The sequence below is a fragment of the Accipiter gentilis genome, chromosome 29, assembly GCF_929443795.1.
Source record: "Accipiter gentilis chromosome 29, bAccGen1.1, whole genome shotgun sequence".
Lineage (NCBI taxonomy): Eukaryota > Metazoa > Chordata > Aves > Accipitriformes > Accipitridae > Astur > Astur gentilis.
Window position 1 is genome coordinate 1,474,826 of NC_064908.1, and position 14,067 is coordinate 1,488,892.

Below are 14,067 nucleotides of genomic sequence, written 5' to 3' on the forward strand. Positions count from 1 at the left end.
CGGCGTGGCACAAAAAGCAAAGGCAGCGCTGGGCTTTCTGCCCGGCTTCTCTGGCATGAGGCGACGGGGTGGGACAGGGACCAGCCCACTGCTGTGTGATGTGTGGCAGCACCAAAAGTCATCTGGTGTTAGTGGGGAAGGGAGAGGAGGGCTGAGGCCGTGGAAGGGTTCTGGCTACTGCATAAATGGGGGTCAGCTGTTTGCAGCAGCCCCCAAATCCTTTTGGCCCGTAACTAATGGGTTAGCAGGAGAAACACAGCGTGATTGATACAGTTCACTTGTGGCCCCAGGTACTTTGAGAAAAAAGGAACAGCCTTGGGCAGGGAGAGCTGGATAACCAGGGGGAATCGCTGCTACCACGGGCTGGGAAATATCACTGCGGTGCGGGTGAACAGATTTGGCATCAAATGGGGTCCTGTGCCGGTTGCTCTGCCCTGACTGGGGCTTCACCCACTCCATAGCCGCACCCAAAGAAAACTGTAAAAAACACCAATTACAATGCAATTAATTTTGAAACACACAAAAACATCATTTGTCCAAGCCCCTGTCCCTGCGTTCCAGGGGCTGACAACAAGGAGCCGTTTCAAAGCTGCAGCTGCTGCGTCCCTGCTGTCTGGCGGGCAAACCCACCGAGCCATACTGGTTTGACAGCCCGATCTCCCTCCTACACAGGCGCTGCGCTCCCTAACAAGCTGAGCGAGAAGAGCAAACAGATACACTCACTCCCAGGTTTCAGGAGGTTTAAAATCCAAAGCCACATAATCCAGCCGAGCAAAACCACATAGGGAGCGTAAGTCAGTATCGCACCAGTTCTTGCCGTTTTCCAAGTCCAGGCGTCACTTCTGGAGCAGCATCTCCCCCCGCCCAGGTGCCGGGCAGCGAGAGCGGCCGGCCGTGCCCGCAGAGAGCAGCCCGGCAGCCGCTGCGGCGAGCACCCTCCCGGGGAAGGGATGCCATCCCTGTACATGGAGACGGCTGCCGCGGGGGAGACTTACTGGCCCCCTGGACTTAAAAGGAGCGAAACTTTTCCTGCAGCGGCTGTGGGGCAGGAGCTGGCAGCCTGCTCGGGAGAGGTGCAAACCCAACTCGGCAGGCAACGTCTCACGGCAGCCTCCCCGCTCACCCAGCGCGAGAGTTTGGGGCCATGTTTCCTGCCATCGGCAGGTTGTCGGCGTGTGCTCGTCCCCACCGCGGTGCTCTGTGAAGCCCGGGGAGCGATGCCGGTCGCTCCGCTCCCACCGGCAGTGTCAAACGGCGGGGAGGAGGGATGGGCCGTCTCTGCAGGAGGTGCCCGGGTCGCCACGCGTGCTCCTTGAGAAATCAGGCAAAGCCACAAATTGCTGTCTCCCAGGAATTAAAATACCGAGAGAACGTCTGCGATGCAGGTTATCCCAGCGCTGCCGTGGTCCTCCTGGCATTAACGCTCATTACGACCGCCCTGACCTCTCCCGCTGTCAGACCCTGGGCCAAGGCTATCCCGGAGGGCTGTGGTCGCTCGTGCCGTGGGCTGCCCGTGCCGGCGGCGCAGGGGCACAGAGCGGCAGTGCAGAGGCCGGGGGCCAGCGGGAGCAGAGGCTGGGGGCTCCCACGCTGCCGCACAGCCGGACACGGCTGGGCATGGGCATCGGCACATCTCGAAGCACCATCTGCCAGCTCCAGCCACCGCTGTGCTAACCGAGTTCGGCATTTTACACACTCTCTAGCTTTACTGCTCTGCTTTAAATAACAGTCAGGACCAGCCAAGACGGAGACTATGCACTGCCGTTGCACTGGAGAGCAGTCAGCAGCAGATATACATTTGCACCTTTTCTGGCTGTTCAAAACACTGCGGGTGAGTCACCAGGAGAAATCCTCCAATTTCCAGCACAGTTCAAGCTCAGGGAAAGGGACGTGGAAGGGAAGAAGAGCTTTCCAGATCTGATTCTCCACTGACAATTTGCTTTTGACAGGGCTTGAAGTCATCTTTGGAACAAAATCTGGATTCTAAGGGCAGTGAACTTTGTCTTTCAGCAAACTTGTATGTGTACCGGGGAGGGGGGGAGAGTTTTCTTCAGGTTTTCCCACCTGTGAGAAATACTGACAGCATTTTTTTTTAACATCACTGTGCCCCTGTATCCAAAGGGGCAGGTGAAACAATGCCCAAATGGGAAGTTTCAGAAGGAAACCAAAAAGACTCTGCTCCTGTCCAGTCCTTCCCAGCTCACAGAGCACTCTGTCAAGACCAGATTGACCCTCCTCTTTCCATGGATGGGGAAACTGAGGCACAGAGCAGTGACGTGACATTGGTCACCAAGGCCAGGCTCCAGACTCTCATTCTGGCTCGTTATTCACCAGCCCACAATCCCTCTCTGTTAAAGCAGATGTTACCCTGCTTCACATTCACATCCTCTCTCTGCCTTGCTTTCACTTCCTTTCAAGGCAGGGAAGAGCCAGGACAGCACTCGCCACTCACCACCTCTTGCTTTATGAGCTGCTGCTTTTTTTTTTTTCCTTTAAGGTAAACATTACATTTTAAAGTCCCAGAAAAAAAAACCTCCTCCACACCTCCTGGCACAAGAGCAGAAGTAAGGAAAGAGGAAAAAGAATGCAGTATGTCGATGCCTCAAAGCGACGAGGCCCGGCTGCAGCCGGGGCACAGCGGTACCGTGCGAGTGCAGGCTCTGGGGGGGCTGGCCGGGAGCCCCAAGTGGGATGCACAGGCAGGGTACTGCCTGCAAGGAGTTTCTTTTTCTCCCTGCAAGAGTTTTACAGCCCCACCAGAACAAAGGCGGCTGTTGTTGACTCACAGGATAAGATCATTGTTGTGGGATTTTTTTTCCCCTGCATCTCTGTGTCACTTAGAAATATTTTTTTTTCTAGAAAATCTGTTCTTCTCCCCTCCACCCCCAATGTGAGAAGGGAATCTGTGCTCAAAGCCACAGCTGAGATTGCAGATAGACCGTTCCCTTCCTGATCCTTATCTCACCAGGATGTAGGAGGACCCTTGGGGAATAGCTGGAAGCCTTTCACTGGAGCCATCCAAGAACCGAGCAAGCTGACTACAGCCTTTAAATGGCAAATCCATCAAGTGGTCGGGGACCAGGATCTGAAACGCTGTTTAACCCCATCGAACTACGACATCCCTGGGCCCTGCCGCACGGGAGCCACCCTGGCACACAGCCCGACCTGCCCCGGGCACGGGCTCCTCCTCGAGCCGCCTTCTCCGCAGAGCTCTGCGGGCACTGCCGCGTCAGCTAAATAACATGATCTAAAAATACACCTTCGAACCCTAATCTAAACCAAAGCCTTAAATTGCTGGCTCTCAAACTTACTCCAGCTGCAACCCGCTCACAGGCGGGTAGCTTTGTGTGGCAGCAAAGCCACGGCTGGGTTTCTCTTGGTCTGCGAGTGCTCCAGGGATCACCCCAACTGGGCAGGCAGGAGCAGGGGACAGGAGAGCCAGCTGGATGCCACGCAGCAGGACTGGGAGTAAAAGGTGGGGGGGGACAAAGAGGGGTCTGGTCCCTTCCTCCACCTCAGGCTGGGTCACACCAGCACTTCTGTTGGAGCTCGTCTAGAGGAGGGTCATGAAGATCATCAGAGGGCTAGAGAACTCGCAGTCCCTCCTGCTGCCAGCTTTACCAGCCTGCACAAGGCGGCCTGCTTCAAATCACAACTCTTTCTATGAAAACGTATTACTGTATGTGGCAGCAAAGGCATCCAAATACTCTCACCACACCGACACAACTAGCAGAAGGTTTATATATTATGGCAGCATATATTTGTATGTACACACATGAGTACACACAGAGAATATAGCCACGAGCAGCGATAAGTGGAGGATTGTTAGCACTGATGTACAGAGCTCTGCTGCCTGAGCTCAGCCATATGTTTCCCTAAGCCTCTCGGCAGGAGCACAACACATGCTTACAGGAGCGCAATTTGGTAAGAAGTAAAGGAGGGAACCCTTCGGTCGGGATCTGGGGTTGGATGCCTGGAAACAAATAGAGAGAAGGCGAGGGCAGAGCTGGTTTCCATGCCAAAACGCTCCCTGATCCCATGCTCCGGCCCCACTTGGCTTCTCTGTGCAGGGAGTGTTTAATCACTTTGCAAGCTGTAAAAACCTCCAGCCCAGTGTTTCCTGATGCTGGGGCTGAAGGATACAGCGGGAGAAGAGCCGAGCGCCCACGGAAGGAGGGTGCGGGGCCACGAGGAGGGTCGCAGCATCTGCAGCAGCCCAGGGCATCCCTGGGCTGGGGGTGACACTGCGCTCATGCGGGGCAGAGACAGCGGAAGGGCAGAGGTTCGTCCTCCGCTGGTGACAGAGGAGTTGCAGCAGCCCAGCAACCTGGTTCTGTCATATTTAGGACAGGAAACAGATGCTGCCTGGCGGAGGAAACATCTGAAGAAAATAAGTGCACCTTGTGCCTTCCTCAGCAGGAACCTGGTGGGAACAGGGGGTGCTGGGTGGAAACGCCCCGATTCGGCCCCAGTCAGGGCAGGTGCAGCCCAGCTGGGTTTGATGGCATCGCCCTCGGCTGCATCAGCGGGGATAGGGGCCCAAAGGGCTTTTTTTCCTTCGGGTCTTTTATTTCTCCTTAGAAGCACAGGGAGCTGGGGCAACGAAAGCAGGGATTAGTCATGTACCTGCTGGGGAAGGCGATGGTTCCCTCCTCTTGCAGTAACGCCTGCAGCAGCCCCTTGTGCGATCTTGGCCTGAGGGGCATGAAATGAGCTGATGAAGCATTTCTCACCTCGCCTACAGCCTGGGAAACATGGGCTCAGTGTACCGCGCAGTCTGGGTAGGAAGCAAAACCCCTTCCCTCCGCTCAGTGGCAGGTTTCCAGTCCCAGGTCACACACCTGCGCAGGCACAGGGACACAGGTTTACTGAAGACGGGCTAAGAAAAAGCTATGGGACAATCCATTGCTATTAAATTTCATGGGCTGGTGAAACAAAACCTTGCGCAAAGGCTGCTCATTTTCCTTCTGTTCCAAAGCACCTTTCCGTAAGTGGGTGCTGCTGTCCCACTGAGTATTTTTGGACCATGAAGCACCCTCCTGCCAGCAGCTGGCCTCTAAGCCCCTCACCCAAGCCCGGGTCCTCTTCACTGCATTTTGCTGCGCTGCTCTTTGAGCAACCAGAAATCCGGCAGCCAGGGTCCGGGCTTATTACATCCTATCGTACCTTAGCATTTACAGAGAGGTTTGTTCCGTGGCAACGCACCAGAGCACTTCAGTGTAGCTCCACCAATTTGAGAAACGGTTTCCTTAAACAGAGCTGAAAAGACAAAGCAAATACTCTTAAAGGAAGAGCCGTTAGCAGGGGCAAAAGCAGTGCCAACATCAGCTCTCGCTGCCAACCTGCGCTTCGCTGCAGGAGCCGGCCGGTGGGCTGCCCGCAAGAGCCTTGCGCTGCATTTCACCGTCAGTCGGAGCTTCTGGCTCCTGCCCCAGCAGCTGCAGAAAGATTCGGGCCAGCCCAAGGGAGAGGGTCGGGGATGGGGAATCGGGTACCCCGGGAGGCTGAGGAAGACCCCGCCTCGTGTCAGGGCACCAGCGGGGACCCGGACCCGCGGGGAACCGCTGCCACCTCCCGGCAGCTGCGGGAGCCCGGGCAGGCTGGGTGTCAAGGGAGCAAAACACCCGTGAGTGAGCAGGAGCAAGGCTAACCTCTCCCCCGCACCCAGCTACCACTCTCTTCCAAACCTCTGACACCTTTTGCCTCGGAAATGCAAAGGAGGGAGTTGGTTTGGGGAGTTCGCTAGGAACCTGCCCTGGGCGCTGCGCTGTCCAGGGCTTGATTAGCCGAACACAGAAATATACACACAATTGTTGCTTCAGAACACACCATCCAAGAAATACGTCTTGGTGCCTGTGCCATTTCCACCCCACCCCTGTTGTTCCCACGCTGTTTCAGTTGTTGTATCCAGCCCGGACAGACGGAGGAGCGGGGCACAGCTCAGACGGTGCTCGCTCCCTGCTCCGGTGTGTGGTCTGTGCTAGAAATAACCAACTCCGACTTCTGGAACAGGATGTAAGTCCTCAGAATGAAAGTGTATGTTTCTTTGAACTTCTGTATTTTGAAGGCATAGACGACGGGGTTCATGGCCGAGTTGGCGTGAGACAGCAGGATGCCCAGGTACATCAGAGGCTGCGGGATGGTGCAGGAGGGGCAGAAGTACAAAATGCAGTTCAGGATGCCCAGAGGCAGCCAAGACACTGCAAACAAGAAGAGAATGAGGGACAGATATTTGGCCATTTTGTATTCCTTCCCACAAACTGTTCCTCCTCCTGGGGGACTTGCTGAGCTTGGGCTTAGTTTTATCCACATGATGTAGAAAATCTTGGTGTAGAGGGCACACATGATGAGCAAGGGAAGGAGGATCCAGGTGAAGAAGCTGAAATACACCACATAATCCATTCTCATCACAGCCAAATAGTGACACTCAATGTAGCTGGAGCTGCTGACGTGCTGGTTCCACCCCAGCATGGGCACCAGCCCCACCAGCACAGACAGGAGCCAGCAGAGTCCCAGAATCACACAAATCCTTTTCTTTGTGACGGCTGTCCTGTACCTGGGTGGACAGGAAGCATCAGCCATGTTTGATGTTAAAAAAGAATACAGTATTCAGGAACTTGTGCTTTTAAGCACTCATTTCTGGTTGGTCTAATTTAAGTTAAGCACAGTTCTGTGCAGCTGGTCCTTAGCAGCTTCTGATACTTAAAATGCATTTTGAAACTACAGAGGAACCCCCAAACAGTCACCGATCCCTTTTAAATGAGAACCCACAGATGCAGGGTCAAAGACTTTTCTCAGAAATACTGGTTCATTTTGACTCGCATCAGTAGAGAAATATGGTCGTCTCCCAGGGAAAAACATAAAGACCACCACCTTATTCAGGCTTCAAGCATATACACATTTATGAGCAACCCTTCCCTGACTCTCTGTAGCTTAAGATTTTCAGGCACTGCTGAATTTCCAGGAGTGCCCAGACTGCTGGTGCTCCATTGCCTACATTTTGGGAACTTCTGCCTTTGCACGAGTTTCTCTCAGAGAACCGATGATGCGTGGGAAGCCCTATGATGCTGCAAATAAGGGAGAAGGAAAATATAAGGGAGGAGAGAAATGGGGAAATATGATGAGATGGGACCTTTGCCCAGACTCACCTAGTCGGCAGCTTCACTCGCAGGTACCTGTCGACTGCGATGGACAGGAGAGACAGGATCGAGGCGTGAGAAAAGATCATCATCAGGCAGCACACGAACAGGCAGGAGTAGAAATGGATGATGACTCCCAGGCTCACCATGACGGCCAGAGGCATGACAAGGATCCCCATGGCAATGTCAGTGAGTGCCAGGGAAACGATGTAAAGGAAGGTGGTCTTCTGAAGAGCTGGGTTCAGCTTCACTGCCCAGATCACCAAGGCATTGCCCACCACTGCAAATATCCCAATAACAGACTCTATCGTAATATAGATCACATCCAGGTTGCCTACTGACATTTTGGACATCTGAGGCTGTTTACATCCAAAATTAAGAAATGCTCCACTGAATTCTTTTTTTTCCCCTCCAACAGCCAGGTCAGAAGCCAGCTCCTCCCTGATCTGCCTTAAATTAAGTCTCTCACTCAGAATTTTGCACACTTTCCAATCTGCCTACACAACTCTTTAAAGATGAGTGGAGCAAATTGTCCAGGAAGATCCATTTATCAGACCTTCTACAACGCATCCTGTAACATCTTTCTGTCCTCTTGAGGTTTCAGCACATGTATGTATGCTTTTGTAGAGAAGTCAACGTTTTATAGTGACAGCATCACACTATGAACAAACCACAGGGGTTACCTGTTGCATGTGGTAATTTTGCTAGTCTATTTTAACTCCAAACACACCCCCTCCTTCCCAGCTGGGTGCTCTGTACTGCCTAGCAGGGTGAATTAGCCAATGCACAACTCTACAGCATTGCAACTAGATTGCTCTAACTCTGAGCTGCTTTAAAACCTGCTTAGTCTATACTACACGCGGTACGTAGCATCAGAGAAAACAGGGTCAAAGGACCTTGAGTGATCTAGTCCATTCCCCCGCCACAAAGAAGGGGTGGGGAGGGCAAATGTGAAGACACTCAGCTGGATTTTGGGTGAGCAAAAGGCAAATGGAGGGAGAAACATTTTGTTTTGACTCTTTTACACAAGCTGCTCCCCTAAGGTCCCACGCCATACCAAGTTCTTGTTCTTAGTAGCTCCATTTACAGCAGGTGCAGGGCAGCAGAGGAGGTGTCGTGGTTTAACCCCAGCCAGCAACTAAGCACCACGCAGCTGCTCACTGCCCCCCCTACCCCCCAGTGGGATGGGGGAGAAAATCGGGAAAAGAATCAAAACTCGTGGATTGAGATAAGAACGGTTTAATAGAACAGAAAAGAAGAAACTAATAATGATAACACTAATAAAATGACAACAGTAGTAATAAAAGGATTGGAATGTACAAATGATGTGCAGTGCAATTGCTCACCACCCACCGACCAACACCCAGCTAGTCCCTGAGCCGCGATTCCCTGCCCCCACTTCCCAGTTCCTAAACTAGATGGGACGTCCCATGGTATGGAATACACTGTTGGCCAGTTTGGGTCAGGTGCCCTGGCTGTGTCCTGTGCCAACTTCTTGTGCCCCTCCAGCTTTCTCGCTGGCTGGGCATGAAAAGCTGAAAAATCCTTGACTTTAGTCTAAACACTACTTAGCAACAACTGAAAACATCAGTGTTATCAACATTCTTCCATACTGAACTCAAAACATAGCACTGTACCAGCTACTAGGAAGACAGTTAGCTCTATCCCAGCTGAAACCAGGACAGAAGGGTGGGCCCTACTAAATCCCCTATAACTCAGCTTTGCAGTAGCTGTCTCTGCAAGAGGCATTTGTCTGCAGCCACAGGGGCAGGTGACAGAAAAAGGAAGCTGGCAGCTGAGATCAAGAGAGAAGATGCACAGCGAGCGCAGGAAGCGGGCAGCGCTCTTACCCAAGCGTGGCCGGCAGCCAGGAAGACACAGACTTTCCCCACGTCCGCTCCAAGCTGCGAAGTGCCAGCTGCCCAGGTACTTCCCAGAGAAGTAGCTCATTCAGCTTGCAGAAGCCTAGCATACGCCCCGGCTGTGACCTTCACATGCCTCTCCTGGGATTTATCTCCTGCACCCACAGATATCCAGTGTCAGATTGGATCAGAAAAGCAGCACAGCCAAGTGCAGTTGCGGACTGGGACTGTGTATAGAGAGCTCACCATTTTCCCAGCAGTAATTCTACCAAAATACCAGGTAGTCAGGGAGCAAGAAGCACTTATATCAATTTCAAGGAAGAGGAATTTGTCCAACTCTTCTGACAGTAGAGAATAAGGAAGTCTCATTTATTTCTGGCTCTGTCTCCTCCCAGGGCTGATTTCACTTCCCCATCCTCAGTTTTGCCAGAAAGTTGGGTAGAAGAGATGGAGGACTCGGTGTCTGGGAAACTGAGTACTCCCCATGTTTGCTTAAGGCTTCATTACGCTAATACGGCACCATCCACCTAATCGTTTACTTGCTTTTTGCTCATTCCTGGAGAGCGGGCATTTCTATTTGCCCAAGAGCCAGGTCACCCTGCGACTCTCAGGCTGACACGAGCTCACATGCTTGCATCTCTTCTCAGTTTCATCTGAAATGGGAGCAGCTCTTTCCCTGCAGACCCACGTCAAAGAGCAAGGCACCACGCACTGCCGGGCTCACCTGCAGCAAACAGATCACAGCTTTCACACCCTCTCCCTGCCACTTCCCATCACTTCCCACACCTTTCCTCATTTTCTCCATCTCCCACAAACAAAGCATAGGAAAGCATGCCACTCTCTGAACGTGACTTGTTTTGCCATCACTGATTTCTATCAGAAATGAGGGCTCTCACTGAAAATGTCACCTGCATTACAAGTGTTCTTGTCAGACTGAGAAAGGTCTAAGTAAAGAGTGTTTTGCGGCCACCTCAGGGCCCTAACTGAAATGGTATACTCTGAATTAAATCAAGTACTGGAATTTAACAAAACACTCTTCTAACATCCCCTGAACACGCCTCATTTCCTATAGTGACTGCAGGGTGATTATCTAGATTGATAAGTGGCAACTTCACACAGTCAACTCTGGTTACAGTTCTCCCACTTCTCACACTGTGGCTTGGAAGAAGCAGCAGTTAAAGTATTTGTTTATAGGTTGCTGGTAAGCAGGCTTGTGGAAGCTTTTCAAGTTTTTTTCCCTTCAAAATAGCTTTCCAAAGTACTTTACGGATACCAGGCTGCTGAAGGGATGCTGTGAGCTTCAGGAGATGTGTCCAGAGGGGGGAGCAGCTCCTAAATCCTAAGCTATTTGCAGCTCTGTGGAAAGGCAGCAGCCGATTTGCTGCCCGAGTGCTGAGGACGTGAAACACTGAGAGGGGCTTGCACACTGGAGAGTCACTGGAGCAAGTGAGCACCAGACACTGAGGACTAATCCCACACACGGTCATCAATGCCCATGCTCCCTTCTGCAGCTCAAGCAAGGGTGGGAGCATCTCCAGCAACTTGCCATGCCAAACGACAGCCTGGCACTGAGCAGCCTGGATGGGATTTACATCGGTACCGAGTGCTTGGTTGCTTTGTTTGCCACGTTGGGTAACATTCTGGTCATATGGGTGGTGAAGCTGAACTCGACGTTTCAGAACACGACTCTGTACTTCATCGTTTCCCTGGCACTGGCGGACATTGCGGTGGGGATCCTCGTCATGCCCCTGGCCATTGTGGTGAGTCTGGGCATCAGCATCCACTTCTACTCCTGCCTATTTATGTGCTGCCTGATGGTGGTTTTCACGAACGCGTCCATCCTCTCCCTCCTGGCCATCGCGATCGACAGGTACCTGCGAGTGAAGCTGCCAACTAGGTGAGTGCTGGACCACCGTGGGGCCCTCCGCTCGCCCCGCTCCTGCCAGCTTTCCCACGCCCAGCCTCTGCCCCATGGGTGCCACCTCCTCTCTCCTCCTTAACTTGGCCCTTTTCTAACAAATAGTTACTCTAAACGCTTGCTTGCACATGGAGAAAATACCTGTGCCTAAAAGCCCACCCGAGACAAACTTTGTACAGCAGGACCCAGTCCCGGCAGTTAATAATGCAGCACAAACAGACCCTGGTGGGGTTCATGTGGGGCCAACAGCTCGGTGTTATTGCCGATCAGAATTTGGCCACATGATGAGTCTGTAGTCAAAAAGCTGAATTCTTCAGATGTTTTGTTAATTGCACAAGACGCTGAGAGTACTATAGATTTCTTTGGGTTTCTGAGACTAGTCTTTTAAATAAAGTTCCTTTTAGCGTTTGCTGAAAATACAAAATAAGTAACAGACTTACTAAGTGCTAACTTAAGAAGTCGTTCGCTTTTTGTATTTGAATGGAAAAGTATGTAAGCTAGAAATGCAAAGCATAACCTCAAGCATGAAAGAAGGTGGTTTTTTCGTGGGGAAAGGACCTATAAAATTGAAGAATGAAACAACAGTTTGGTCCTACAAATGGCATAAATCAAATGTAAAGAGTAAGGTACACCCAAGGAAGCTGAGAAATAATATAGGACTGCTAATAGTAGAAAAGCAGTATCTAGGCAAGAGGAGAACCAAGATCATAATGAAATAAGAAATGAAACAGCTGAAAACATCCAATTATAAAGGGGGGGAAGTTAAACATGGTTCTTCTTATGGGTGCTGCAAACTAACTGACAAGTGAAGAGTTAGGGCCTGTCTCAAAACAAGATTTGGTTTCCCCCTAAAAAAAAAGTTAATGCTCCGCTTTGTGACAATAAACCTGTAGTATTTGAACATGATAGTTCTTGAAACCATCCTTAACTATTTTAAACACTTCCGTTTAACACAACCTGGTTTTGTTCCCCAACAGATATAAAATAATCACTACAGAGAGAAGAGTTTGGTGGGCACTGTGTTTGTGCTGGTCTGTGTCCCTGCTGGTAGGATTAGTCCCCATGTTTGGATGGAACAAGACAGAACCAAGAAACTCTGACCTTTTCAGGTGTCGATTTACCTCTGTGATGAGGATGGATTACATGGTATATTTTGGCTTCTTCACATGGACCCTTGTCCCTCTGCTCATCATGTGTGCTCTGTATGTTGAGATCTTTTACATCATCCGGACAAAGCTAAGTCAAGGTACAACCAACCTGAGAGGGGCAGGAGCTTTTTATGGACAGGAGTTCAAGGCAGCCAAATCTCTAGCACTTGTTCTCTTCCTGTTTGCAATATCGTGGTTGCCTCTGTGCATTATAAACTGTGTTTCCTATTTTTACCCTGAGTGTCACATCCCCCCGTATTTGATGTACTTGGGAATCCTGTTATCCCATGCCAATTCTGCCATGAACCCCATTGTCTATGCCTGCAAGATAAAGAAGTTCAAAAACACATACCTTTTAATTTTAAGGACCTATATCCTGTGCAAAAAAACAGACCCAGTTCTTACAGAGCAAACAACAGACCAACAGTCATAAATAAAGAACAAATGTTGACCTGACAGTATATACCAGACCATTGATAAACCACTTTGATTTGTTAAGAAACTCAGGGGAAAATGTGTGTTCTGTTTAATTTACTCCCACTCTTGCAGAAACTGTTCTATAGTAAGGGCAAGCTCCTCTTACTCAATCTGATGCACATTTGACATTAAGCCCAAAAGGATCATTTATAATCTTCTGCATTATTGTACCCCAGAGAACTCTGCTTGATGGTTGCTGTACCAAGCCCAAATCTTCCAGGCAAGCATCTTAATTTAACAGGACATTCCTGTTTTTATTTATTGGCTTGAACATTATTTGGTAGAGCAGCAACCCAAAGCACTGTTACCAAGGCAGATATTTTGCTCCTAGTTCCCCAGCTTAGATCCATGACCAGCTGGTAAAAACCAGTGCTTGTTCACGTCTAGCTTCAACTCAAAACTGAGAAGTCTTTGTTAAAATTCTGATTTCACTTTTTGCCCAGTTATAGGCCCTTTGCTTACACACAGCCAGATTTGCCCTGACTTTTTTGGTTTTGTCCAGTAGCACCTGTGCAATAAAACTATAGCATCTCCTGCGACACCTCCACCTGCAGATGACCTGAATTGTGAAATTACCCTCATCCGCTGCTGACAGTCCCGCTGCTGACCATCTCAGCTGAAAGGCCAGAAGCTGTACTGACTTTGGTGACCTTCTTCTTTGAGGGAGATCCTGTCAGTGAGAAGCTTCCATTGCTTTTAAATCAAGGCAATGCTCACCCCAGAAGCCTGCAAAATTGGCCTCAGATATAGAGCACCAGGCAAAAGCTGAACTGCCGAACACACTGAAGCTCTTCATTAACGAGATATGCTGGGTACAGGGGAGCATGCCAGGAAGAGATAACTGTCAAAAAATTAACTAATGATATCTTTAAGTTCTTCCCTCCTCCCCCAGTTACGTGACCAAGGATAGAATCAACTATCCCAAAATCATCAAGGATGCCTTTTCCTTATTTGTTACTCAAAAGCATCCATTTGGGGGATTCTTCCTGCACAGCATATTCCTATGCTTAATTCTCCCTACAATCACAAACTGTTTTCCTAAGACCCGATTCAAATGTAATTTGCTGCAAGTCTCCTCTGTAAACCTGAAGAACAGTTGCTCTTTGTAACAACCTGTTACAGACCTGAAGACTACTGAAAAGGTATATGTAAATGTGTGTCTATATATATCTTTGTACTAAATCGTTTCAAAATACAGAACAGATGCTTAAGAGAAATTTTGTCCAGTGTTGTTTGCTTTTTGTACATAAGGATTGGTTGGGTCCACTGAAAAATAGGAAAAAATATGTTCTTTGTTGTTGGTAATGGAGCAGCTTGCAATCCAGGCATGTCCTCACAGACTATTCCTATACCCTTTGTTGTCTCTGTCAATTTAGACTAAATTTGAGTCTGGTCAACTTCTGCTGCAGTGTTGTCATGTTTTCATGAATAATAATAAATATTAGACGGATTTTATATTAATTCAGCCTGCTTGTCTGCCATGACAATCAAAAAAAGCAGCCTGCATGAAATCTCCACACTGT

At 50.0% G+C, this 14,067-nt stretch overlaps 2 protein-coding genes across 4 annotated transcripts; one reads left to right on the forward strand and one right to left on the reverse strand.

The window, feature by feature from the left end:
* Positions 1 to 3,470: 3,470 nt before the first annotated feature.
* Positions 3,471 to 7,805, reverse strand: LOC126051970 (adenosine receptor A3-like). 2 transcript variants are annotated; one of them, XR_007509901.1, is made up of 3 exons: positions 7,149 to 7,805; positions 4,627 to 6,556; positions 3,471 to 3,973 (listed from the first exon to the last, which is right to left on the reverse strand). XR_007509901.1 is itself a non-coding variant. In XM_049831931.1 (2 exons), exons 1-2 carry the CDS (start codon positions 7,490 to 7,492, stop codon positions 5,941 to 5,943), a joined length of 960 nt encoding a protein of 319 aa, XP_049687888.1. In that variant the 5' UTR covers positions 7,493 to 7,805; the 3' UTR covers positions 3,471 to 5,940. The 2 variants fall into 2 exon arrangements, 1 of the variants encoding a protein (XP_049687888.1); XM_049831931.1 differs by having other exon boundaries at positions 3,471 to 6,556.
* Positions 7,806 to 8,404: 599 nt separating this feature from the next.
* Positions 8,405 to 13,744, forward strand: LOC126051971 (adenosine receptor A3-like). Of its 2 annotated transcripts, none has more exons than XM_049831932.1 (2): positions 8,405 to 10,898; positions 11,897 to 13,744. In XM_049831932.1, the coding sequence occupies exons 1-2, from the start codon at positions 10,549 to 10,551 to the stop codon at positions 12,498 to 12,500; spliced, it is 954 nt and encodes a 317-aa protein (XP_049687889.1). In that variant the 5' UTR covers positions 8,405 to 10,548; the 3' UTR covers positions 12,501 to 13,744. The 2 variants fall into 2 exon arrangements, with proteins under 2 accessions (XP_049687889.1, XP_049687890.1); XM_049831933.1 differs by having other exon boundaries at positions 8,406 to 10,898; positions 12,029 to 13,744.
* Positions 13,745 to 14,067: the final 323 nt, after the last annotated feature.